Below are 25,352 nucleotides of genomic sequence, written 5' to 3'. Positions count from 1 at the left end.
GGGCGCCGGCGCGCGGTTCCACTTGGAGACGCCCGGAGCGGGAGCAGAGCGCGCGGCTCCCAGCGCGGGCGGTCGGGTGTTTGCAGACCCGGGCGAGTCTTGTGAAAGCAGATAAAAGAAAACATTTATTAACGTGTCACTGCCGGGGAGCGCCGCGCCGGAGCTGCCGCGCGCCCCGCGGAACACGCGGCGCCTCCCCGCTCCGGGGAGAAAAAGAGAGCGGCCAAGAGGCGAGGACGGGCTTCCCTCCAGCTCAGCGGCCCTGCTCCCGGGTCCTCCCGACTTTATTGCGATATTTGATTTATGAGCAATGCCCTCCCGTGTGTGTGCCACACACGCGCACACACACACACACGCGCGCACACGCGCGCGACTGGCTCGCGCCCCTCCCTCCCTCCAGCGCCCGGCGAAGCCCACAGCTGTTTCAACTCTGCGCCTCGGGCGCGCGGGCGGGTGTGGGGTGAGTGTGCGTCCGGGTCCCGGCTGGGTGCGCGCTCGGCGCCGGGAGCGCGGCCAGGCGGGTCCCGAGGCGCCCGGCGAGCGAGCGCCGCCCGGACCCCGCTCTCCGCCGCCGCCCGTCCGGGGCCGGAGTTCGGGGCCAGCGCGGGGGGCCGGGGCCGCCGGGCCGGGCCGGGCCGCGTCCACCCGGGCGGAGGTAAGGCGCGGGCGCTCGGCGGGGAGGGCGCGCGGGGGGCGAGCGGGGGTCCCCGCGTTCCCCGGCCTGGCGCTCCCCGCCCCGCGCGCGCCTCCCCCCGCGCGGGGGCCGGCGGGCGAGCGGGGGCCGGGCCGGCGGTGCCAAGGGGCCGCTCCAGCCGCGCGCCGGCCGGGTCGCGCGATGTGAGGGCGGCCCGGGCGGGGCGCGGACCCGGACTTTGGCGCGGGCGGCGCGCCGGGGCGGGGGCCGGGGGCGGCGCGGGCCGCGGGGCGGGGGGCGGGAGGCGGCGGCGGGCGGGGGCGGAGCAGCGGCGGCGCTCGCCGGGGATGCAGCGGCGTCGGCGGCGGCAGCAGCGCGGAGTCCCCTGCGCCCCGCGGCCCGGCCGGGCTGCGGCAAAGGCAGCGGCGCCCCGCGCGGGCTGAGACCGCCAGGGCCGTGCGCGCCGGTGAGTGGGGCGCGAGGGCCGGTGGGCGGGGCGGGGGCTCCCCGCGGCCGGAGCTGCCCGGGGTGAGCGCGGCGCCGAGCGCCGCCCAGGTGAGCCCGGCTGGTCCCGACCGCGCCGCGCCGGCCCCAGGAGCGCGGAGAGGGGACCCGCGCGGCTGGAGGAGGCGCCGGCCGCCCGCAGGGGGATGACCCGCTGGGCGCCGCGGCGGGCCGGGGGCGCAGGAGGGCGCCCCACCGCGCCCCTGGCCCGCGGAGGCGCCGCGCCGAGCCCTGGAGGCCGGGGGTGGGGAGCGCGCCCGGGCCCGCCGGCCGCCCGGGAATGGCCTCGCTGACCCCTTTGAGTTTTAGACCCAGCGGACCGGCTGGCAGCCAGACCACGTGGGGCTTGTCTGGGCAGGACGCGGAAAAGTGGTGGACCGGATCCTCAGAGTGACTCCCAGAGAGCGAAAGGGCAAACAGGACTGAAAAGGCAAACTTCCTCCAGACCAGGTCCCAGCCCGTCCTCATCCCTTGCAGAGAGGCGCCGCGCGCCCCGGCGCCCGAGGCTCTTGGAAATCGGACAGGGAAGCTGCAGCGGTTTCTAGGAGTGCGCTTTGTTTGCACCAGTGTAGCTCATTCATTAGTTCTGCAAGCACTGATGGGGCACCCCTCGGGCCAGGCACCCCTTGGGCCAGGCACCCCTCGGGCCAGGTACCCCTTATGCTCCAGGAAAGGCAGTGAACAGTATCTGGTTCCTGCCTCCCAGCTCTGTTCACTCTAAGGGCAGCCCGGTGAGGAGATGGGGGCTGAGAGTGGAACATGTTGTAAGGGGACGCCTGCAAAGCCCACTTTTGCACAGTGACCCCTCTCTGCGGCTCCCTGCCTGCCTGGACACTGAAGACCAGCTCCCTGCGCACAGTAGGACAGGCCAGGCCTTCCACTGAGCAACCCTCATCCTCCTCTTTCCCCATCCTGCCAGTTCTGATGCATTCCCTGCCCCCTCTCCTTTCTGGACAGTCCTGTTTTAATCACTTTTTGAGTTAAAAGTCAATATTTAATTAACCAAGTAATTACATTCAGCTTACGCTTGAATCTGGGTATTTGCACATCTGTGCATGTCGTACACCCGCCCTCTGCCCCTCCATCTGTCCCCTGCCTCTTTCCCACAGTGCCGCCCGCCCTTCCTCTGGGCCAGAGCCGGGAGCCTGCTCTCCAGAGGGTTCTCTGGACCCGAGAGAGGCAGGTAGGGTGGGCATCCCCTGGAGGACTCCAGGGTCTCTCCCGGGGACAGGAAGTTTCTCTCATCTCCTACTTAATAGTGAGGGGATTTGACTGCAGCTCTGCGCCCCGCCCCCCATCACAGAACCACTGGAGGGTTTTAATTCAATTAAAGTCGTTGCCTATAGAAAGGGGGAGGGGCAGGCAGAAGCCCACTCACCTCCTCAGGCAGCTTCCGCAGCTTTGCCTGTCCCGCGTCCTGGAGGAGAAGCTTACAGACAGCCGGCTGGTGTGTAATTTAGTGTTCTAATAAGCAGCTCGAGTAAGGGCCACGGTGGCGGCTCCAGGATGCAGGTTGGACGTTTGCACAAGAAGGATCTGCCTCCCTCGGGCCAAGTTTGTGTACATAAATGCTCAGTGTCGGCATAACTGCCAAGGCTCAGGGGTGAGTGGATTTGGGCTTTGGGCTTTGTGTATACTTATTGGATTTTTTTTATTTGAATTTGTGGCTTTTTTTGAAACCCTAATAGCATGTTAAGTTTTCAGACTTAAGGGTAGAGTGATGAGTTGATTATAAAAAGCCTGGACTTGGAGGACAGTGTGGCTTTGTGTGTATGAGAGACTGTGTGTGTGTGGTTGTCTGTGTATTTGTGATACTGGGGCAGACCGTGTCTGTATGTGTGCGGCTGTGTGTGTATATGTGTGAGAGTGTATGTGTGGCAACTCTATGTTACTGGGGCGGATGTGTGTGGTTATGCATGTGCACATGCCCCAACATATATGTGTGGGTTCCCTGCCCAACAGCTTCATTCACCTGCCGCCCCAAAACCTGGTCACACATCCTGATGCTTAAACTTCAGCTTTTGATGCGGGGCGGAAAGTCCCTGTTGCAGGGGGTCTGTTTGATTTATGTTTGGACCTGCCTCAAGGGGGCAGCTCCTGGTCTCAGCAGGTAGCAGAATGGGGAAGATGTCACCCAACTCTGTCAGGTCTGTTCTTAACTTCTCCCCCTCACCAGAGCCATGTCCTACAGAGGAATATTGCAGTTCTGACCAGCTTGCCGCTCCCAGAAAGGGCTTCATCTCAGATGATGCAGAACATTATGTTGTGTTTTATGGGCCAAGCTCTGTTCTACCATAGACATAATCTCTCATCTAGTCCGCCCAGGAGCCTGTGCAGTAGGCCCTGTGGCTAGGTTAGAGATGAGGAAACTGACAAAGGGGGACTCGTGACTTGGGGACTGCTGGTCTGCGGTCGAGTCAGTGGTCCAGAGGCCTGGGGGCTCCAGATCCACTCTGCCCCCCCACCCGGCACTGTCCTCCCTCTGTGACCTTGGCCTTTTGTCTAAATGTGGGGAAAACACATGAGCAGCAGAAAAAAACATTTAGACAATAAAACTTTGAAAGGCAGAAGCCCCTCGGTAATCCCACTTCTGTCTAAAAACTTGTGTTATTTGGGGATGTCTTTAGTTTGTATTTTGGGTTTTTCTTGGAGGAGGGTCACCCAGAGGAAAACAAGGGTTGCCTGGCCACATCACCTCCTTGCAATCACGCACTCTCCTCTAGTCCAGACACAGAGGGACACATCAAATGGGCTGACAGGGAAAGCCATGAAGTCTGAGGGGAAGGTTTGCACCCCAGAAAAGTGCAATGGTGAGAGGTTAAACTCGCCTGGAAGTGAGCCCTCTTGTGGTTGTTGATGGAGCTGCACTGGCCTGTCCCTGGAGGGGTGGCCCCAGGGGGTCTGAGCACATGGTTTCAGGCCTGGGTAGTGGAGTGGACATGGAGTGTGGGGCCTTCTCCATGCTGACCGGTGGCCCAGGAAAGCCTCTCCGGGTCCTGCCTTCCATGGGCCTCCTCATTTCGGGCCCTGGAGGTGGTGGTGGGGGAGATCTGCAGTGCCCCTCATCCGGATTCTAGGCGCTACCTAATTGGAAGATCATTAAGATCATTATAATTAATTGGCATCCTGATAAATGGCGTGATTGCCTAATTGGGGTGGTTGCTAAGGAACTAGGCCTCTCTTGGAGCCAAAGGGGAAGAGGCGGTGTGCTGGCCGCAGTTGGGCGTTAGGGTTGCAGACCCAGCCGTGAATGGTGGGAAGCGAGAGCAGCCTTTGCTCGCATCTGCTGGTGTTTACTGAGCAGCTGCTGTGTGCAAGTCACAAATGTCCAGTCCTAGAAGGACTGGAAAGTAATCAGGATCCTTTTTCTTACAAGCAACAGAAAGGGGGGGGGGGTTGGGGGCACACGGTGAATCTCAAACCAGCATCAGGAGAAAAGAAGGGACTTTGTGACTTTCACACCCCAGAAGCGCCGAGGTAACCCTAGCTTTATACACAGCTGGCATCAGGGCTCAGATTCGGTCGTGAGACTCTGTTCCCACTCCCTGCTCTTCCTCACACGGGGCTGGCTTCTCTCTTCAGCTCATGGGGCGGCCGGCTCTGGCACTGTGGTCCCTGGGGCAGCATCCCTGACCCTTCCCAGCCTCAGTGTCCTCATTCAGCAAATGACCATGATCGTAGGACCTACCTCCTGGCTTGTGGCAAGGGATGACATGACATCATGTCACACACTGAGTGCTTAGCGAGGTGTCTGACACCAGGAAGCCCTCAGCAGACTCTGGCTGTTGCCATAATTGGGTGTAGAGCGGTCTTCCCATCCCTGACAGGAAAGAACATGCTTCTTCCTGCTCAGCCCCCCAGCCCCACGCGGCTCTGTGATTGGGTCATTTCGTGTCTCATGCTCACTCCAGACCACCAATCCCTGGCCGACGAGATGAGCTGCTGCTGAGGGCGCAGAGCCCGCTCACTGGATCCACAGACCCACGAGCTGGGCCCCTCAGAGCCCTAGAGGACACAGATGGGGGCGCCCCGTGGAGGAGAAGCTTGGTCGCTGAGACCGGTGAAGAAGGGGACGTGAATGTGAGAGACGGCGGTCACCTGGACCTGTCTCCATCTTGGTCAGTCTGGGAGACCTTGGGAGCAGCTGCTGTGTGGACGCCTCCCCTCCCTGTCCGCTGGGGTCAGCAGACATCATGTCTGAAATGTGCAGCCTGACGTTGGGTCTGTGCTTTCTGTGGCCAAGGGCAATATTTGTCCAATCTCCACCGTGAGACTCATGTGGGGGTATTTGTTTTAAAATGCAAAGCCCAGGCCCTGCTGAATCAAACTCCCAGAGAGCCCCCCACCCACGCCGCCCGCCGCTGGGGAGTGAGCCATGTGCCAGGCGATTGTCCCACATCGGCAGGAGGTTTGGGAAAGTCTCTGGAGTGTGCGTAACTTACCTTCCTGCCTAAAGCAGGGGCTGCTGGAAGGGAAGGGAAATAAAGGCGCTCATAAATGGCTGCACGGTTTCAGCGGCCATTTCTCTGCTGCTTGGCTGCGTGTTTATTGAGCAGCTACAGGGCCAGGTGCTGTGTTAAGTGTTCGATTGAACAAGAGAGAACCCTGCCTTCAGGGAGCTTACATTCCAAAGGGAGTGCAGCAGATTATACGGGTTCTTTCAGAAAGTGACAAGCTCTACTAATGGCAACAATTAACAGGTGATGGGAAATGACTACCTGATGGGGTCAGCACGGGGGCTGCTTGGAGCAGGTGGTGAGGGGAGGCATCCCTGTGGATAGGAGCCACACCCTGCAATTTAAGAATGAGCCAGTCCTGGGAAGGTCTGGGGAAAGAGCATTCCAGATAGAGGGAACAACAACGCAAAGGACTAGAAATAGAGGGGAGTAGCCTGTCCGAGACATTTATCCAAAGCAGGTGGAGATCCAGTGGGGTGGAAGGCGGTCAGTAGTAACCACGGGAGAAGGGAGATGAGGTCAGCAGGGAGAAGGATGAGCCATGGTAAGAAATTTAGATTTTATTTCAAATGCAACAGAAAACCATTGGACAGTTAAGCCAGGGAACAACCTACTGTGTGTTTCAAAAAGATCTCCGTGGTCCCTGGAGGGGGATGTGTTGCAGCTTCTCCATGGAAGGGGGCTGTGAGGGTGAGGGCTGTTGGTAGTCTGGGTGGAGCTGACATTGACCTGGCTGCTGGTGGTATCAATGGAGAGGGAGTGAAATGGGTGGATTAGGAGCGATTTCTAGATTGGATGTTCAAAAGGAGGCAAAGAACAGTGGCTCTCCACCAAGTCTGCTTTGCCACTCCCCACCCCTACCCCTTGCCTGGAGGACATTGTGCATTGTCTGGAAACACTGTTGGTTGTCACAGCTCGGGCGGAGGTGCTACTGGCATCCTGGCATCTACTGGGTAGGGGTCGGGGTGTTTCTGAACAGGCCCTACACAGAATGATCCAGCCCCAGAGAGCCATAGTCCCGAGGATTCAGAGATGGTTGGACAACCTGGTGTGAGATGATTCCTGAATGGGGGGGACCAGGAGAGAAGGTTTGCTGAGAGGAGAGGGATGTCTAGATCTAGTCGTGGAAAAGCTGGGTTTGAGATGACTCTTGGCCCAGATGTCTGAAAGCGGCCCAGTGGGTGCTGGATATACCAGCCTGGAGCCAACTGGGGCTGGCAACCTAAATTTGGGTGTCAGCAGTGTATCCGTGTTATTTTAAGCCCTGGGACTGGATACAATTGTCTGGAGAGATGTATTTTGTTCTCTGGTGTGGTTTGTGCCCCCTCCACCCCATGCCTGTCGTGAACCTATTTGATGAATATTTTTAGTACATCCCACATACCCAACTCTTTATGATGCTCCTGAGAAATTCCTGAAAGCTCAGGCTGAGCCTTCCGTTGTCGATCGTCTCACTGCTGAACAATTAACAGACAGAACTAAATATCCATCCCTGCAACAGATGCCCTTGAGGAAATGCATAAGGTCATGCAGGACCTTGGGCTTTGCTGGCAACACTATGTCTCCTTGATAGAACAGCCATTGGCATGGTCTTCAGAGTGTCGACTCCAGCCCAGGCCCAGACTTGGTGGAATTCCCTTTAACCAGAGACAATCACTGTTTCGAATTCTCCATGGTCTCTTAATATAATTTCAAAGCACATATTGCCGAGTGGCCCTGGCCTCTGGCATATAGCTTCACCCCAGAAAAGGCTCAGCTCACTGCTTTGCACACCGAGGCCCTGCTCGCAACTTAGATAAATTAAATCCCAAACACAGAGTCGTTACGAGCAGGTCTGTGTGTGAGTTGATGGTGAGTTCGTGCCCCTAGAGCCGTGAGCACGCCCCGAGGAGCAGTTGGCCAGGTGGAAGCCAGATGTGCTGGGAAGAATGTTGCCAACAGCCTTTCTTCTTGGCTCCCATTCAGAGCCCCAGCGGGTGGCTTGACTCACCTCAGTGGCCAAAAGAGGACTTTTTGAAAAAAGATTTAAAAAACTGTTAGCCCACAGAAGTTCGACAGATGTTCACACTCTGGTAGAAATCAGATCCCCCAAAAGCTGCGTTTTTGGCCTGGTGTAGAGACAGACATTGTCCACAGACTTCTAAATGCAGGGCATCTGTCTGGACAGTCCCGAGAGAAGGAAAGGTTTCTATGATTCTTAGCGGCTTGGAGTCCTCTAATAATTTGAATCAAGAGGTAGTAGAATTCCTGGCTGAAAGTAACTTATGCAATAGAAACATTTCATTCTCACGTAATCAGTAACAGCCAAAGCAGGAGAATCTGGTAGCCAATTTAACATACAGTGATGTCATCAGAGACTCAGTATTTTCTTATCTTCTGTTCCTGTTCTCAGTATGTCTTTGACCTTCTGGCTTCATGGTCTCAAGATGGCTGCTGCAGCTCCAGACATCACACCCCCATACAAAACGGGGCAAAAAAGCAGTGTCTTGTGTCTCTTCTAATCAGCAAAATCCTTCTGAAAACACCCCACCCCAACAGACTTTGCTTTATGCTTCATTGGTCTGGCTTGGATTTTGTCCTCACCTTTAAATAGCAAACACTAGCAAAGAGAAATGGACTTTTCATGCTTGACTTAGCTCAGCAGTCCCCAAAATGAACAGCTCTTCTTGCAGCAAGTATTTTGGCCACATTTGCCTGCAGTAAGCCCATAGATCACATACCTTATCTACATGTAATTTTTAATCTGTAAAATAAAGAAAAGTGATTCATAACTACACAGAGGTTTTGCAGTATGTAGGCACAGCTGGATTGGAAGACAGGGAAACAGTCAGACGCTTGCCGGTGTTGATCGCAGAAGTCTGACAGCCACAGTCACAGCTGGGTATAGGCAGATCTTGCGCAGCTCAGGTACAAGTGGTAGGTCCATCAACACTGATTTTCCAAAATAGTGACCAACTTTCCAGAATTTCCAAATGGAACAAATTGCGTTTGCAGAGTGCTGGCATTGTGCTGCACCCATCCAGCCCACTCCTCACCCCATTCTCTGTACCTCTAAATTCCAGTTTGTCTTGGGGCCCACGTATCAGTGAGCTCACCCGACACTTGTCTTCTTCATCTGACTTAGTTCACTTTGCAGGATGCCCCGAAAGCCCTTCCATGTTGTTGCGAATGGCAAATGTTCCTTTTTTGTAACTGAATAATGTTCCATTTTATTTCTATAGTCATCTTTGTTCCTCCGTCAGTGGGCACTTAGGCTGTTGCTGTGTCTTGGCTGATGTGATGATGTTGCAGCGAACATAAGCCGGGAGGGACGGGAGGGGGGTGCAGGTGACCTTCAAGACAGTGATTGTTTCCTGTGAATAAATGTGCCCGCAAGTAGAATTGCTGGATTCTATGTTTGCTCCGTTTTTAATTGAGGAATACTGTTTTCCGTAGTAGCTGCACCCATTCTTTTTAGCTCTCTCCTTTTGCACCTTAGCATCCTGCATGGCCTCTCCAGCCACTCTGTCCATGGGAAAGGCCTTTGGTCTCCCTCCTGCAGTAGAGGAAAGTCAGCCCAGAGAGGCAGCAGCAACCTAGAGCTCAATTCTCAGCCCCCTGTACTGACCAGCTAACCAGGTCCCCACTCCAGCCCAACTCCTCTTTTAGGGCTCAGTGATGCCAACTCAGTAAGCGAGTGATCCTCGAGAACAGAGTCCTGAGCCTGGCCTGGGAGCCCAAGGTGGAGCTTGTCACTGTGGGTGCAGGCGCGGGAGGTGCTTGTGAGTAGAGGAGGAATTCCTAACAGCTCTTAAAAAGAGGAGCTCTTAAAAAACCCGGTGCCCAGGCCACACCCAAGCTAATTAAATCAGCCTCCCAGGGTGGGGCCCAGGGAATCAGGTTATTTTACAACTCCCAGGTGATTGCTGTGCGACTGAATTTCAGACTGCTGAAGCAGGGAGAGAAGGTGCTGGCTGGGGTGCTTTCTGGGCATTTCTGCAAAGTTCCAAAATGGGGCATAGGTGGTGGCCTCTGCTTTCTACTAACACCCTCCCTCCCAAGGCCTTTGCACCAGTAATAAAGTCCAGGCTCCTTACCACATACTTTGCCTGCACCACCTGCCTCTGCCCCCAGCTCACTCCACTCCTCTAAGGCCAATCCCTGTAACCTCTTCTCTGTTCTTGGCCGCATCAAAGCTTGCTCCAACCTCAGGACCTTTGTACTTACTGTTCCCTCTGCCTGGGTCACCCTTCACAAATCAGCTTCTGATCCTTCAGATCTCAGCTCTAATGTCACCTCCATAGAATGCCCAAATAGCAATAAGGACCCCCCCCCATTTTATATTTCTAGTACTTACCATTCCCTGGAACTATCTCAATTTGCAGTCTATATTATATCCTAGGGGAATTGGCTCCAGGGTCCCCCTGCCAGATATTGAAATCTGCCGTGCGTAGCCCGTTAGGTGAAATGGCATGGTATTTGCATATAACCTACACACATCCTCCCAGATACTTTAAATCACCTCCGGATTACTTCTACTAGATAATATCATGTACATGCCATGTAAATAGCTGTTGCACTGTATTGTTTAGAGAATAAAACAAGAGTCATTACGTACAGCCATCGTAGGCCTAACTGCGTAGTAGGGTTACAGATGGTCAGTGGGATATTGGTGAAGTCTGCTGGGCCGTAAATACAGAGGGCTGGTTGTGCCTACTTGCGTCCTCATCCTTCGTTTGTTTACCCTCACTAAAGCATCAGCCCCAGGGCTGCAAACACCTTGTCTGCCATGTTCGCCGCAGCATCCCAACCCCTAGCTCAAGCCCCGGTGGCCTGAGTTACTTCAGAAATACTTTTTGGAGGAAGGAGTCAGGAAGAAGGCTGGAATCTACCAGTGGGTGTGAATCTAGGCCTTGGGGATCTTTGCTTGAAGGTGACTGCTTGTAGCAGGGGAATCAGACTGCGTGTCACTTACAGAAAGCAAAGGCAGGAGCAGACTGGTCCCTGCTCCCTCCTGGCACCCAGCCCAGGGCAGGAGCTGGGTTTTGTGCTAACACAACTCGCAGTGGAGCAGCCCTCCCCCTCGTGCCACGGCAGACACCTCAGCCCTGCCCTGCAGAAGGGCTGGCGGACGCTCCACTTGTGGCCAGCCTCAGGCCGCCTGGGATGGGAAAGTTAATCTGTGGGATCAGTGACATGACATTCTAACGAGGCTCCTGTGTCAGATTTCTGCATGTGCCCGGGGAGACAGCACTCCCTCCTCCTGCCCTTGTCCCCTCTGCAAGGAGCTGTCTTAGCGCCTGCCTCTCTCCAGCCTCTCCCCAACCCACACTCCAAAGAGCTCACATTTACTGGCACTTTCTATGTGCAGGCAGCATAGCCCTGAGCTGCGGGCTGCCTTAGTCTGGTTGGTGCTGTGGCACTGGGCTGTCTTGTCAACTCTATTTCTCACACTTCTGGAGAGCTTGGAAGTCTAAGCTCAAGGGGCCGGGAGATTCTGGTGAGCGCCCATGTCCTCATGCGGAGATGACCCTTCTCATTGTGTCCTCACATGGTAGAAGGGCCAGGGGGCTGTTTGGGGTTTCTTTTATAACGGTACTAATCCCATCATATGGGCTCTGCCCTCATGCCCTGATCCCTCCCACAGCCCCTCCTCCAGCTGCCCTCATATTGGAGTTTAGGTTTCAACACATGAATATATGGGGGGGGGGGCAAACATTCATTCTAATCCCCATTTTACAGATAAGGAAAGTGAGGTTCAAGGAAATGTCTCTTTGCTTGGCCATCGGTTAGAGCCGCTGGGTAACCAGGGCTGCTCGACTCTACAGTGCTTTGAACATTTTTAAAAGTGATTGGATTTTGAATGGTTGTGAGATTTCACATTTTCAAAATTAGGCTTTGCAACTTCTGAGAAACAGGGAGATGTGGGCCAGATGCTGGGCTTCTGTGCCCCCTGAGAATGTATTCTCCAATTTGCCGCAGTCCCTCCTACTCCCTACTGTCTCAGGTAGCAACCAAGTTCATTTGCCATATCTCATTGCACTTGCTGTTCTTCTCATTGGGAAGTGCTATTTCTCTGCCCTTATGTCTCTTGAAAAGGGTCAGATGAGCCAGAGAGGAAGGAGCAGGTGGGATTTTGTTCTAGTCACCTCACTCCTGGGCATTTCCTGCCTGGCCCCCACGACATTTGCTGCAACTCTTTGTTCATACCAAATGGCCACACTTCTGGGGACAATGCACTGCAGTTCTGTTTCTAGTAATAGCAAAGTCTAATATCCATGGGCTACTTGGTGACAAGTATTTGGTAATCCCAATGGCCTTTTTCAGCTGGACCTGTTATTTCCATCTCATAAAGAAGGAAACTGAGGCAGAGACAGGAGCTCTCTAAGCATCCTGGTGATCAGTGTTCAGATCACTGACTGTTAAAATCAAAGAATGAATGAGTGACATTCTCCCCAAGGTATTGTCTAATTAAAGCCAGTCCACCAGCCAAGTCCAGGGGTGGTTCTCGGTGGGCAGGACTCCACATTCCTCATTCTAGGAGGGTTCCTGCCCAGATCTTAAATGATATTGGATCTAATTGTGATTTCTTTTGAGCCTTGTGAGCATGCTCACCCAAAAGAGGAGGGGGATTTGAGGCTGGTTCCTGGATGGAAGAGCATGCAAGGTAATAAGGGAACCACCCGTGGGCACAGGAGTGCCCCTGGCTCCCATTCTCCAAGCCACCGTGCACCTGTGCCCCCATTGTGGCCGCCGGGGGCGGCGGCGGTGAGACTGCCTTTCAGAGAAACTGCTCTGAGCGCAGCGCCCCTTTGCCCCACAGCTCTCCTCCCACTTCGGCGGACTATTTCCAGAAGCTAATTAGATTGCATAGCATGCCAGGGTTGGAAATGGACCTGTCATTCGAAATCCTCTCTCAACTCGCATCTCTAAATTTAGCGGATTATTTGGTAAAAGTTGATTTCGACTTCCTCCTCCGCCTATGAGTACCAGCTCCTCAAATGGTAAGCGTCGGGCTGTTTCCAAGGTGAGCTAATGAGAAGCTTGCCTGCGAAATAGCAGGGGCAAGATGGGTGAGGGTGGCGCTGTGGATTGGGTGGAAAGGGAAGAGATAATGGGATTAGAGTGGGCAGTCAGAATAGCCTTTTTTTCCTGTGTTTTTCTTGAAGGAAGCCACCATCTCCACAAACATAAATGCGTGTTCTGTAGGGAGAAACAGAGCTGAGACGTGCAAGGTTAGCATGGGGTGGAGGGCTGGATCACTGCCGTCCGCACCGGGAACCAGCCCACAATTAGGCATGAATAATGACTCTGTTCAGGTTCCACTTTATTGCTTTTGGCCAAAGGCCTTTTGTAGAAATAACTATGTGACTTGCTGCCAGGGACCTTTTGTCCAGAGCTAAGACAAAAGAACAAAGAACAGAGGTGGGAATTTCTGTACCTGAGTACCATTTCCTCTGAACACCTAGGGAAGACAGCAGGAGTGGCCTGCCCCGGAGGCATGGACGGGGAAGGCCATGTCATCCTCTTCTGTGCCAGGCTGCCACTCTGGCCATACTGGTTTGTATCCTGTCCTCAGTCCTGCCACAGGGCCTTTGCACTTGCTTTCCCCCTCTGCTTAGAAGGCATTTCCCCCAGAACTGACTTCTCACTCACCTTCCGGTCTCAGCTCAAGTGTCAACTCCTAGAGACCCGCACTGATTTCTATTCTGTCACTTGATGACTTCTTTCAGAGCCCTTAAGAATAGCTGAAATTCATCTTCATCAATTATCTGTGACCCCACCAGAATATCAGCTCCCTGAGGACAGAGACCTGGCCTGCCTTGTGCCCACAGATGTTCTCAGCATCCCACATAGCACCTGGCCCATAGTAGGTGCTCAATAGGTAGCTATCATAGCTTTGAAGGCTGCAAGTAGACACCTGGCCAAACTCCATAGGGGTTTGGTTTGATCTGCTCAGTGTTTAAATGGCTTGAATGTTTTCACTTTGGAAACGGTGTCTCCAGTGTGGTCCTCTCCCTAATCCAGGCCACATCACCCAAGTCCCCAGCCTGGCTTCTGTAAGTATTTGAGTTTGTGTCCCAGCTTTAGACAAAGACCACTGCAGACAGGTGTGTCTCTCCAAAGGTGACCAGATACCTTATGGGCCCAGGCCTGGGGCTATCCCACTGGGCTCCAGCGGACCCAGTCCCCTGGCTGGATCCAAGGGTGGCCCTCGGTGTGGCCCCAGGATCCTGCTCTGGATGGCCCTGCCCAGGCCTTAAATGTCATTGAATCACATCGTGATCTCTTGTGTGACCTCAAGAAGGGAGCTCCATGAGCCCCTCCTCTGTGGTCTTCAATACCCCTGCTCCCTTGTATGAGTAAGCTCTGCACCCTGTGTGAGCGAGCCCTGAATCTCCAGTCATTGTTTGCTGGTCATGCTGCTGTCCCTTTGTGGCAGGTCTTGCCTGAGAGCTTTCTGCCCCAGCGCACATCTCACAAAGTCTGGAGACATTTTGGATTGTCACAGTGGGAGCTAGGGGGCTGCAAAGAATGACCTAACCCCAAATAGCAAAGGTACCCAATTGAGACCCTGTTTATGGGCATGCAGTGAGCATTCCCTGTGGAGGGAGAAACCTTCTGCTTAAATAGATTTACTAAAATAACACAGAATGAGCTAAGAAAGCGAAATCTGGCCCCAAGGACAATGCTGGTGACGAGCAGAACCTTCGAGATCCTGATGTAGGGGTTGAGGGCACCCGGTTATGGTCAGTCATGGCTCCCCTCCCCTCAACCTGAATGTTTGCTTCACCCCAGAAGCTTCCATCCTGCCAGAAACATCCTGGGAGCTGCCTATAAAACCCCGGCAGCTGAGTCTGGGCCAGGGGAAGCTGTGCTGTCACAGCCCGCGTCTGACAGGTCGGGAGCTGTTCGCAGCTCTCCTGCCCAGCCAGCAGGGCTAACGTCCCTCCCACACCTGGCCCGGGAGCCCTGGCCTGCACCCCGTTTTCAGGCTCACCACAGACAAGCCAGCCGGCCACACAATGAGAATGATTCCCTCACACGCAGACGCCAGCCCGGGATGGCAGCCTCCCGTCCCGGACAGCTTCCATGTGGACGGTGGCCCCGAGGTCACAGGTCAAAGGGCAGAGCCTGATGACAGGCATTTTCTTGCTTGCTTTTCCTCATGCCTGGAATACTGTGCACCTCCGTATCCGCAGGGCACACTGTGCACCTCCTTCGGGACCCTGCCTGGATGTCCCCCTCAGAGAAAGCTTTGCTGACCCCGCCATTAAAAAATGCAGCCTCCCCCCCACCACTGCTTCCTGCCTCCCTCCCTCTCCCGAAGCCCCTTAGGACTCGTCACCTGGTGTGCCTGTTCTTTATTTTGGTGTCCAATCCATGAAAAATTAGTCACCTCTGGGCCCCCAAAACTTAAATAGGGCCCAACACATAGTAGGCAACAGACTAGAATTAGCACCCAGGCTGTGCCAGGGACTGGAGTCAGGAGGACACAGCCTTGCCCAGGGGGGAGCGACGACCCCCCAGAGAAGACACCCAAAGGGAAGTGCAAATACAGACTCCCACGTTGTAAGGAGAGCTCTGAAGAGAAAAGGGCTGGGTGGAGGCGGCAGTCACAGAGGGAGGTCTGTTTCAGGGGGGGAGGCCCTGGAAGCCTCCTCCACCTGTCAGGCTCCACCCACCTGAAACTTCAGGGAACAGCACTGTTTTTCTTGGCAGAAGAGGAAACTGAGGCAGAAGCAGGCTCCGAATTCCTGGCTCCCACACCCACGTTCCTTCCGCTTTTCCATACCACCTTTTGCTTATCAGTTGACAAATAAGGATGAGTAAAGTTTGCCTGAGATAAGGCAGAGAATTGGGCCTGAGCCCAGGTCAGGAGCCGGCAGGGCGCGCTGTGCAGTGTCTGGGATGCCACCTGGGTCAACACTGCCTCTAACCTGCTCTTCCGTTTGGGCTCATTCAGCTGCAGGTGGCCGAGAAAGGAACTTGGGGGTGACTGAAAAAGAGATACTGATTCATGTTTCTAAAGAGTCGCCAAGTTTGAGAAAGTTGACCTAAAAAGAAAGAGAACAGTGACACTAGTTGAAAGTCATAGATGAATCTCTTGGTGCCTGAAAGGAAGAACCTGGAGGTAAATCTCCTTCAGGCTTGGCTGGATCCAGGTGTCCAGTGTTGTCAAGGGGGAATGATATATTTGATTTCACAGCTCTGTTGTCTTCTTGTGTTGGCTTTGTTCCAGTTCCACGTGAGGCACAAGATGGTTCCTGAATCATCCCTCATGTTCACATTGGGACAGTCTGGAAAGAGGAGTTGCCTCTTCCTAGTCCAAAGTGACTGCACTGCTTTGGCCAATCACAAAGCCAAGCTGATTAGGGACCCTGATTGGCTCAAGTCTGGATCCAACTCTTCCCCATGGTCTAGCCTTGGAACCCTTGGGCCTAATTTGAACTGAACGGACCAAGGATCAAGGAAAGAAGCACCCCCAAATGAAAACCAGGCACTGTTCTAGAAAGTGGGGTGACCAAAATCCAACAAATAACACTAGCCAAGTTGTAGTGGGCACTCGCTGTGTACAGCTCTGTTCTGAGGCTTCCTGGGCACTAAGCTATGTCATCCTCACACTCTTGTGCTATTATTGGCCCCCATTTAGCAGAGGAAGACTCTGAGGCCTCCAGCAGTTACTAGCCCCAAGGCTAGTAGGTGGTGGAGCCTGGTGTCGCACCCACGCATTTCCTTGCCTGTTCCTTGCTGCACTTTGCCCTTAGCTGTTGCCCATCTAGCTGCTCTTCTTTTTCCACTCTCATCATCAGCAACATGACAGTAGAGACTTTCATCTCTTTTTTTCTCTCTCTCACTGATCACAAAATAGTCCCAGGTACCTAGCAATGCTCTGATGTTGACCGTGTCACTGATCTGGCCTCAGGTGAGGCTGACACTCAGCTTCCTGGGATGTGCTTGTGTCGTTTCTGACCCTCCTGTGAGCTCTCACCACTGCCCTCCTGACAGTCGCCTGCGGTTGGCCCTTCCACAGGTAGCAGGAGGCTTTCAGCTCCAGCTCCTTAGAATTTCCATTCCATGAGGGCAGGGATTCGTCTTTATTCCCTCTATCAACAGGCCAAGAGCTGTGTCTGGCACACAGTCAGGCTTGGAGAATGTCCTTCTGCGTGCAAGTCCTACAGGCAACTGGGTCCTTAAGCCCTCTCCGGCCCCCGCATAAAAGAAAGCTGGGGCCTGCTTTGTATCCTCTGTGCCTCCAGATCCTGACCCTTGTCTTGAAACCTGATCATCACTCCCTCCTCCTGCAGGACTCTTCTCATCTGCCCTTCTCTCAGAGCCGGCTGGGCTCTCAGCCTCCAGCTAGAATTCCAAGAACAGGCAGGAGAGCCGCCCCGCCAAGGCCCTGGAGGTGGTAGGAGAGGCAGCGTGAGGCTGGGCCCATAGGTTCTAAAAGTCCCATCCTTTCTTCGACAGTCCTGGAAAGGAGTCGAGAAGTCTGGGAAAAGCCTGGGGCCAGGAAGACGGGGAGACGTAAGCCAGGGGAGGGTAAGGTTTAACAGATGTGTGTGTGTCATCCCCTGTCTAGACAGCTTCTGGGCTTGCGAGCTTCAGGACCACACATCCCCACCTCCCACTCTGCCTGCTCCTTGCTGCTCAAGCCGTTTCTGTCGCCCGAAGCACCCTCTTCTTCAGGCCTGCCCAAATCCCGTGGGTTCTTCAGAACCTTGCTCCTCTAAGGCTTCTCAAACTTTTCTTGGTGAAGACTCCTCCAGGCAGCCCTCCCTGACTTCCTGCAGGCCAACAGTTTCCTCCTTCCTGTTTGTGCCACACACTCAGCCTCAGCCTCTTAGATCAATATCAGTTTCCAACTGCATCTCAGAGTCAAGAGACAGGGCTCTGTGGTCAGAACTTGTGAGCACAAATTTCAGTCATGCTGTTTGCTTGCTTTATCAGTCCCAGGCACCGCAGGAAACAGATGGTACCCTCCAATAAAAGTGTGAGCAGAATGTAGGAAAATGAATAACAGGTTCACGGGGCTGCTGACAGCAGAGAGCATTTCCTGGCATTGGAGAGGGCCGACCGCCCAGGGGAGCCGCGACCTTCAGTACAGCAACAGAAAGATGTGGTCAGTTCCCAGCCACTGGGCAGGGAGGGTGCCTGGGATGTACCCCAGACTCTCCTTCCACTCTTCCTTCCCTTGGCGGCGTTCCCTTGGCCAAACCCAACCAGGAGCCAGCAAGAATAGAGCCCTTGATGCATCCTTCCCTGGGGTGCAGCGAAAAGAGGAGAGTGGATCAGAGGGGTGGGTCAAGGCACTATATTCAGTACCCAAGTAGCATGACCTTGGGCAAATTCTAGAATCTCTACGTGCCTCAGCTTTCTTGTTTACAGATGGAGCACCCTAACTTATGTTGTTGTGAGGTGACATGAGTTAACACAGAATGGCGAGCTCACAGTAAGCACACCGTAAATGTTATTCTTCGCCACCACTCTTGGGGTGTTTACTGTGATGATCTGGGTGCTTCTTCTTGTGCATGACAAATCAGATGTGCTTATGTAACAAAGGGCACTTATTTGCGCCTATAACTGTTTACAAGGTGCAACGTGGTGGCTACCAGCATCCACTCTCAGGTGTCAAGGGGTGACCCTGGGCTGGGAAGTGCCCCCCACCCAGAGAAAGACAGCTAAAGTCTCTTCTGCAGCCGCCCAGCCTGCAGTTTCTTGCCTTTTTCTCATTGGCCATTGACTTGAGTCAAATGTCTATCTCTGGGGTAATCACTGGAGCTAGAGAGATGAAATGTTCTGATTGGCTCCGCCCTGCTCACATGCTCCAGCCTGCATTCAAACTGTTACCCCAGGGTAACAGTATCTTGAGAGTCTCCTGTGTCCCAAGCATTGTTTTAGGTGTCAAGGACACAGATATGAACAAAGCTGACAAAAAAACCATGCCTTTAGGGGGCTGATGTTCTAGTGGGAGGCCCACAAAGAAAGAAAGAAGTAAAATATCTAGTTGTCAGAGGGGAGAACCCCAAATGAGGGGAGAGGAGATTACATTTTCAGCTGCAACAAAGGTGAAATTTGAGCAAAGATCAGGTGGAGGTGAGGAAGGGGCCCTGAAGATGTCTGGATGAAGACTCCAGAAGGAATAGCAAGTGCAAAGGTCCTGGGGTGGGGACATGCATGACATGTGCAAGGAACATCAGGGGGCTCTTCTGTTTTAACAAAACCCTCTAGCTGCTTGATGGAAAGAGGGTGGATCAGGAAAACCTGTTTAGATCTCTTGTAATTTAGCCAGGATTCTCCTGTCACCTCACACTCTGCCTCCCTCAACATAGCCCATAAAGAAATATTTGTAAATGAAGACATAAGTCGACCACCGGCAGGGTCCCTGGGTCTGTTGCTGGTGCTCTAGCCCCACATAGGGGGCATCTCTGCTCATCCCATTTTCCCCATCTGATCAATGCCTTGCTCTGCCTGTGCCACTTCTTGCCCTCACACCCCATTAGCTTCTTGATGGATCCCCAACTCCTCTCGGCCACTCTGGGTGGATTGGGATCCTCAGAGGAGAACCACCATCTGGGTCTTTCCAGCCAGAGCTTGGTGAGGCCCCCAGCATTTCCTGAAGCCGTGGTTTGAGGGCTGGGGTCAGCAGTCACCCAAGGGCCCTCCCCACTCTGCAGAACTACAGAGAGTTCCAGAAGCAGGAGTGATGTTTCTGAACACTTGGGACTTAGGCGTTTCCAGCATCTTACTGGGACAGGCCGCCTTTGCTCAGGATGAAAAGGAGCCAGGGGACCTGGAAGCAAATTGATGGGGGTGAGAGGAGGTGCACATGGGATGGACGGAATGTCGGTCGGCCAGTGCTGTGTGGACTCACCAGATGCCGTCTCGGTTCAACCACTTTGAATCTTCTACCAAGGAGGGGGGGAAATGGAGGCAGAATCCCTTGTGTCATTTTTAATTGATTTCTTCAGCATCCGGACTGAGGCTGGCACAGGTCCAGGAGAAGCCAGAGCCGAGGGAATTCATCAAAGATCAGCCCACTGATGACTTGATCTGATGAAATAATTAGCTCCTGTTATTCTCCAGTCACTGGTCACAGAGCTTTGACTGCCGTCCAGAGGAAGAGCATCTTGGCTGGGGGAAGCGGGGGGTGGGGGGTGGGGGGTACAGCTGCCTGGAGCGTGGTGGGGCACACTCAGCAGACCGGCAGGGGTGCCAGGAACGGAGTTTGGCTAACCATGTCTCCACCCCCCACCTGGCCAGGACTCCCGCCTCTCCTGCTTCCTCCATGTCATGTACCCAGAGCCAGAAAGGTCCTCAGGGGGTGCATGGCCACCTGCTGCTTCATTTGGCAAGTGAGGAAACGGGCTGGGGCGCTCTCAGCAACTTGCTCAGAGACCTGTCTGCAGGAGACTCTGGATGAGTGGGTGACTCGAGCCTGACAGGGTTCGAGCCCCTTCTCTGCTCCTTCTTTCGCCGTGTGATCATGGGTAGGGGTAACTCTTTCTACCTCAGCTCCTTCATCCAGAAAATGAATGTGATGCCAGCGGGTGGAGATGCAGATTAAATGAGCTAAAAGCAAAATGCACAGAGCCGGGGCGGGAGCGTTGCAAGCTGGGTCCACGGCTGGGCTGTGGTATTCAGAACAGGGTCGTGTCTGGGGGAGGAGCTGCTGGTTGTGGGCCTCCCTAGGAAATTCCCTCCGCGCTGTTCAGTCCCTCTGCGTCTGTGTGAAGGAGCAGGAATGTGCCTTTCAGGGAGCCGGTGGGCGCGTTGGTTCAAGCACAGTTTCAAGTGCAAGTGTTTCTCAAGGGGAGGCACAGACTGATAAACAGCCCCGTGATGTGGGGTAATTCAGGGACCAATGTGATGGCTGGAGCTGCCCCCGTGTCAGCTCCCGGCCGCCGGCAGAAAGTCTCGGGCTGGTGCTGATGTGCTCTGGCCCTCTCAGCCCCTGCCAACCCCCCTCAAAAGGACAGCCACTGCCAAGGCGGGACAGGGTGCAGCTTGGAGCCGAGCGTCTGAACTGTGGGAGCTGCAGGACCGTGTCCGCAGCGACTTCGCTTGGTCGTCCTGATGGAAGGGCTGCCGGTTCCCCGTTACCCTTGGTGAGAAGGTTTTCTTTTTAAAAAACACATCTGTGTGTTTTTATTTTTAAATGAGGCCATTCAAAAAAGCACATGAAACAGATCGCAGCGGGCGGGGCCGGGGAGAAGCCAGGAGCTGTGAGGGGCTGCGAGGCGCTCACCCTGAGTTGGTGGGCCGGGGGCAGAGCTCAGACCCCATCTGAGCTGGTTCCTGGGCGATTTGGGGACAGTGATGAAGCCTCGTTGTTCTCCGCTGTCGATGGGGATGCTGGTCGCTGTGTGAGTGTGGCTGAGGGGATTCCTGCCGGCGGCACGGCACAGGGCTGGCTGCACTGAGCGTGACGATGGTCCCCCGGCGGCTGGCACGGTGAATGGGGTGTCCCAGTCAACCCACGTGGAGTCCGCATCTCGGCTCTCCGGGAACTGAGGCTCAGAGGTGCTCGGTTACTTGCCCAGGGCCACGCAGCAGGTCACTGCCGAGCCCATGGGGCAGCACCACGTGCGTGTGGCACAAAGCAGGTGCCGAGACTCCGTTTGCTGCCATGAGGTGGGAGCTTTAGCAGGAGATGGAGGAGGAGGCGCAGGGGGTGTTCCTGGCCTGTGGCATTCAATTCCCGGTCAGCTCCCCTGCTCTCTGGCAAGCCTTGTCTCTGCACTCACGTCCAGTCAGAGGGCCCCGGGGAGGGGAGAGCCCGCCAAGGCCACTCCTGCCCTCAGCCTCCCCGGGAAAGTCGACGGGGATGGGGGAGGGAACACAAATTTCAGAGGTGGGGCAGAGGATTAAGGGAGCAAACTAGGAATGATCCAGCGCCCCAGAACTAGCTGAAGGGGTGAAAGGAGGGCGAGATGCCCTCAGATCTGGGGGGAAGTCAGAACCCACTGGAGTGGTGGCCGTTGGACACGAGTAACAAAGGTGCTGGGAGCCACTCACGCAAGGAAGGGGACAGAAGAGGTCATAGCTGACTGTGTGCCGCCTCCTGCCCTGCAGCCACCCAGCAGGCTGCTTCCGACAGACCCGGCCAGAAGTCAGGGCCCTCATCTGCAGGCCCAGACTTCTGGGGCCCCAAGCCAGTGGGGCTGGATCAGGGAGAACCAACCAAGAGCAGCCCAGCCAGGATACTTCCTGGGGTCTTTTCGGTCACAGCATGCCCGAGAACTCAGAGTCCCGACTCCTCCTGGTGACTGGGGAGGGTTCCTGGGGAGAGCGAGGGAGGCCTCTGACCTCTAGACCCAGGTTGTGGTGCAGCCCTGCCCAGCCAGCCTCCCCAGTTCTGCAGCGCTCACAAGACCTTAACCAAACCTCCATCTCTAGTTATCCAAATATATGCCAGACATGCAAGTAGGCACTGGGGAAGGAGCACAAACCCAGTCTCTAATGGGGAGAACTGGGCAGTAAATCAGGTAATTGCAGGTTGTGGTAGGGACTATGAGGGGAATAAAACCAGTTATAAAATCCCAAGAGTGTCAGCACCACCTTAGATAGGTCAGGGCAGGCCTCTCCGAGGAGGTGACCTGTGTGCCAAGACTTGGCGGAGGGGAGTTCACCCATCACACAGAATCTGGGAAGAGATGACCCTGGAGTAGGAATGGACTTGACTTGTCCAAGCAGCAGAAAGCAGCTCATGTGGTTGGAGAGTGATTGAGAAGACCTGGGAGAGGTGGGCAGGGACTGGATCAGCAGGCTCTGGTGAGCCTGGTATGTTTTCCCTGAGCCTGGTGGAGCCAGCGGCGGGTCTGTCCAGGTGAATGACAGGATGAGGCTATAGTGAAGCCTTGCACTTATACAACCTGGAGTAAGAGCCCCTGTAGTTTTGTGCCCTGAGTTCTGCTCTGGCCTCGCTGTAGGCCAAGCCCCCTGAGTGATCAGATGGATTCCCATTATAGGAACATCCTGCTGGCTGTCCTGGGAAGAATGGGGCCTGGGGAGTCTCCCCTGTGGCACAGCGATTGAGTGCTGGGCTGCCAAGCTGCCCAAAGCCTCTGTAGCGCCAGTTCGATCCCCAGCCGCCGGCGAGGGTCCCACATGGTGCTCAGACCTCTCCTGCCGCGCCTGCTGCTCCCCTGAGCAGTGTACTTCGTCAGTCTACCTGTTCTGCTCCCCGCTCTGGTGAATTCTCTCACCCTCCCGTGCTTCTGACTGTACCCAGTGCTTGTATAAATAAATAAATAAATCTTTAAAAAAAAAAAAAAAGAATGGGGGCAGGGGGAGACCCTCCCGCCTTAGGTGCTTTGCACTTGCCAGGAGAGGTGACGCGGCAGCACACCCCCTCTGAGCCCTGACGTCAGGGTAGAGGCTGGGGTTCCCCGTGACAGCAGGGGCAGGCTTACTCCTTCAAGGTCACGGGGAAGGTGACTCAGCCCGTCTCCAGCAAACTTGGTTTCCTCCCAACAGATCTGCTCGCGCCCTTTCTCTTGCTCATTTTAAATAGATGAGACCCAGAGTCTATATCTGGACAGGACTTGAAGGCTCATTTCCCCAGGAAGTAGAAAAATGACCGCAGAGAGCAAAGAGCAGCGTGAGAGGGAGCGCTGCCCGAGCCAGGGGCCCATCCCGCTGCCCTCGGCCGCCACAGCTGTGACCGTCCGACCCCGGGGCGGGGCGACCTAGGTCGAGCGGAATCTAGCCCTCAACTTTGGAGCCCTCAGTTCTCTCTTCTGTCATTTTGTTTAACTCCGCAACTGAAAACCAACATGAACAGTGTGCCCGGCTATGGGATCCCTGGACTGGAGGCCTTCAGGGCATCCCCGCTGGACGGAGGGGCCTTCTGTGCCACGTGTCCCCGTTCTCTTCACGAGGACACCGAGCGTCCTCCCTGGCTTACTGCTGAGGAAGAGGGGCTGTGGGGTGGAGGGCAGGTGGGCGGAGACCCAGGATAAGTAGCTCACCCAAGGCAGACGCCACCGTCCTCCAGGTCCAGACCTACCCTGCACCCCACTTGACCTGAGAGCTTGACTGCATCCCGCCCACCCCTGCATCCCCCACTGCAGACAGGAGAGACCAGGAGAAGCCCCCACGCCGGCCTCCTGTCCTCTCTGTTGTCGGTGAACTGGGCCGACAGTTCCGAGCCTGGCCGGTCACTTGGTTTGGTCTCGTGCTGCCACCAACACAGCCGGGTGGCCCCGGGGAGACGGCTGTCTGCAGAGCTGGCCTCCAGGGCCTTTCCTCCCAGCCTGCCAGCTGAGCAGTTGCAAATACTTTTCTTGTAACTGTAGCCGAGTTCGGTCCCCCCGCTGCCATCACAGCCCTCTTCAGAGAGGCCCAAAGCCGCTAGGCGGTCATCACGCGTGTCCAAGCACTTGGGCAGCCTGTTCATAAAGTTGACCGGATTCTTTCCTCCTCTAGATCTGTGAGTCGAGCGGGAAGAGAGCAGAGAAACCAGATCCGAAAGGCCGCTTCAGATTCCTGCGTCCTGAGGGAAGCCCCGATCGGCTCAGACAGAACATGGCGCCCCCGGGCCTCCTGCTGTGCCTGCTGTCCCCGCTGCTTCTCTCCCTGCTGCACGGAGGCTCGGCCTTCCTATCCCACCACCGCCTGAAAGGCAGGTTCCAGCGGGACCGCAGGAACATCCGCCCCAACATCATCCTGGTGCTGACAGACGACCAAGACGTGGAGCTCGGTAAGCACCTGGGCGGGGAGAGTGGGGGTTTGGAGGGACGGCCTCAGCACCAGAACCACTCAGCTCCCAGTGCACAGGGCCAGGCAGACCTGGGAAGGCCACTTCCACTTGGTTTGGTCTCGTGCTGCCACCAACACAGCCAGGTGGCCCCGGGGAGACGGCTGGCCGCGGTCCCCAACCTTCTCCCAATGCAGCGCTGTCCCTGGGTTTCTCCATCGTCTCAAGGAGAAGAGGCATTCAAACCAACTTATTCTTTTCATCCAGTTCCTCTTGAGTACCTGCTGTGTGTCTGGCAATATTTTAGGGCCTGGGCCTTCTGTAATGAGTGAGACAGGCACCTTCCCCGCTTTCACGGAGCCTAAGGGAGTCAGATATGCAGCACATTTGCAAGTTCTGTAAGATCCATGCCAGAAAGGCCACGGCTCTGGGGGAATGGCAGGGAACTCTGCTGGGTGGGAGTGCAGGCTCCCGACGGCATTAATGATTTAATGGGGTGGACTCCTGCCCTCCAATCTTAACAGTTGCTGCTGGGCTCAGCCTTCCTTGGTGGCATCCAGGGACAAGGCATCGGCCCTCCGGGAAGTGACCTGAGCAGTTCCTAGACATGACGATGACGGAGGGTGAGCTTGGCCACCTCTGGTCCTGAGCATCGACCCTCGCAGTGCTGAGCTCCAGGGAGAGCAGGTGTGGACAGGTTTAGTTCATGGCCACCAATGACCAGGGGCCATAGCCACTATATTCAGGGCCTTCGCCAGCTCATGGCCTTGGCACCTTCCCTGGGTTCTCCTTGACCTTGTGAAGGTCAAGCCACCCCTGCACTACATACTTGACTCCCTATGAAAAGCCTCCTAGACTCCTCCACCTCCTAAGTCCGACCAGGGTCTTCTCCTGAATTGTGGGGTCTTCACTTGCATGAGGCTTTTCTAACCATATTTTCACTCACAATAGGAGAGCCCACAAATGCAGCCCCCCAAAATGAGGCCTCCTGAGTCCATCTCAGCAGCTCCCCCGAGTCCAACCCCACTTACATTTCCAGCTCCCCTGAAGGAGGGTCACTCTGAGTGTTGTT

General features: G+C 55.2%; 1 protein-coding gene across 4 annotated transcripts in view; it reads left to right on the top strand.

The window, feature by feature from the left end:
* Positions 1-418: 418 nt before the first annotated feature.
* Positions 419-25,352, top strand: part of SULF2 (sulfatase 2) — an 85,935-nt gene continuing 61,001 nt past the window's right edge. The window contains exons 1-2 of one of the 4 annotated variants that reach the window (XM_054698119.1): positions 419-655; positions 24,010-24,283. In XM_054698119.1, the coding sequence (XP_054554094.1) occupies positions 24,109-24,283 (175 nt within the window). In that variant the 5' untranslated portion in view covers positions 419-655; positions 24,010-24,108. Of the gene's footprint in view, positions 656-959; positions 1,101-24,009; positions 24,284-25,352 lie in introns of those variants that run through there. The other 3 variants (XM_054698117.1, XM_054698122.1, XM_037499966.2) reach the window with 3 other exon arrangements.

This window comes from Talpa occidentalis, unplaced genomic scaffold, assembly GCF_014898055.3.
Source record: "Talpa occidentalis isolate TD23 unplaced genomic scaffold, MPIMG_talOcc4v2.1 talOcc4.10, whole genome shotgun sequence".
In the NCBI taxonomy this organism is placed as follows: Eukaryota; Metazoa; Chordata; class Mammalia; order Eulipotyphla; family Talpidae; genus Talpa; species Talpa occidentalis.
The sequence above is the reverse complement of the archived record's forward strand: the minus strand, read 5'-3'. Positions and strand labels throughout refer to the sequence as shown.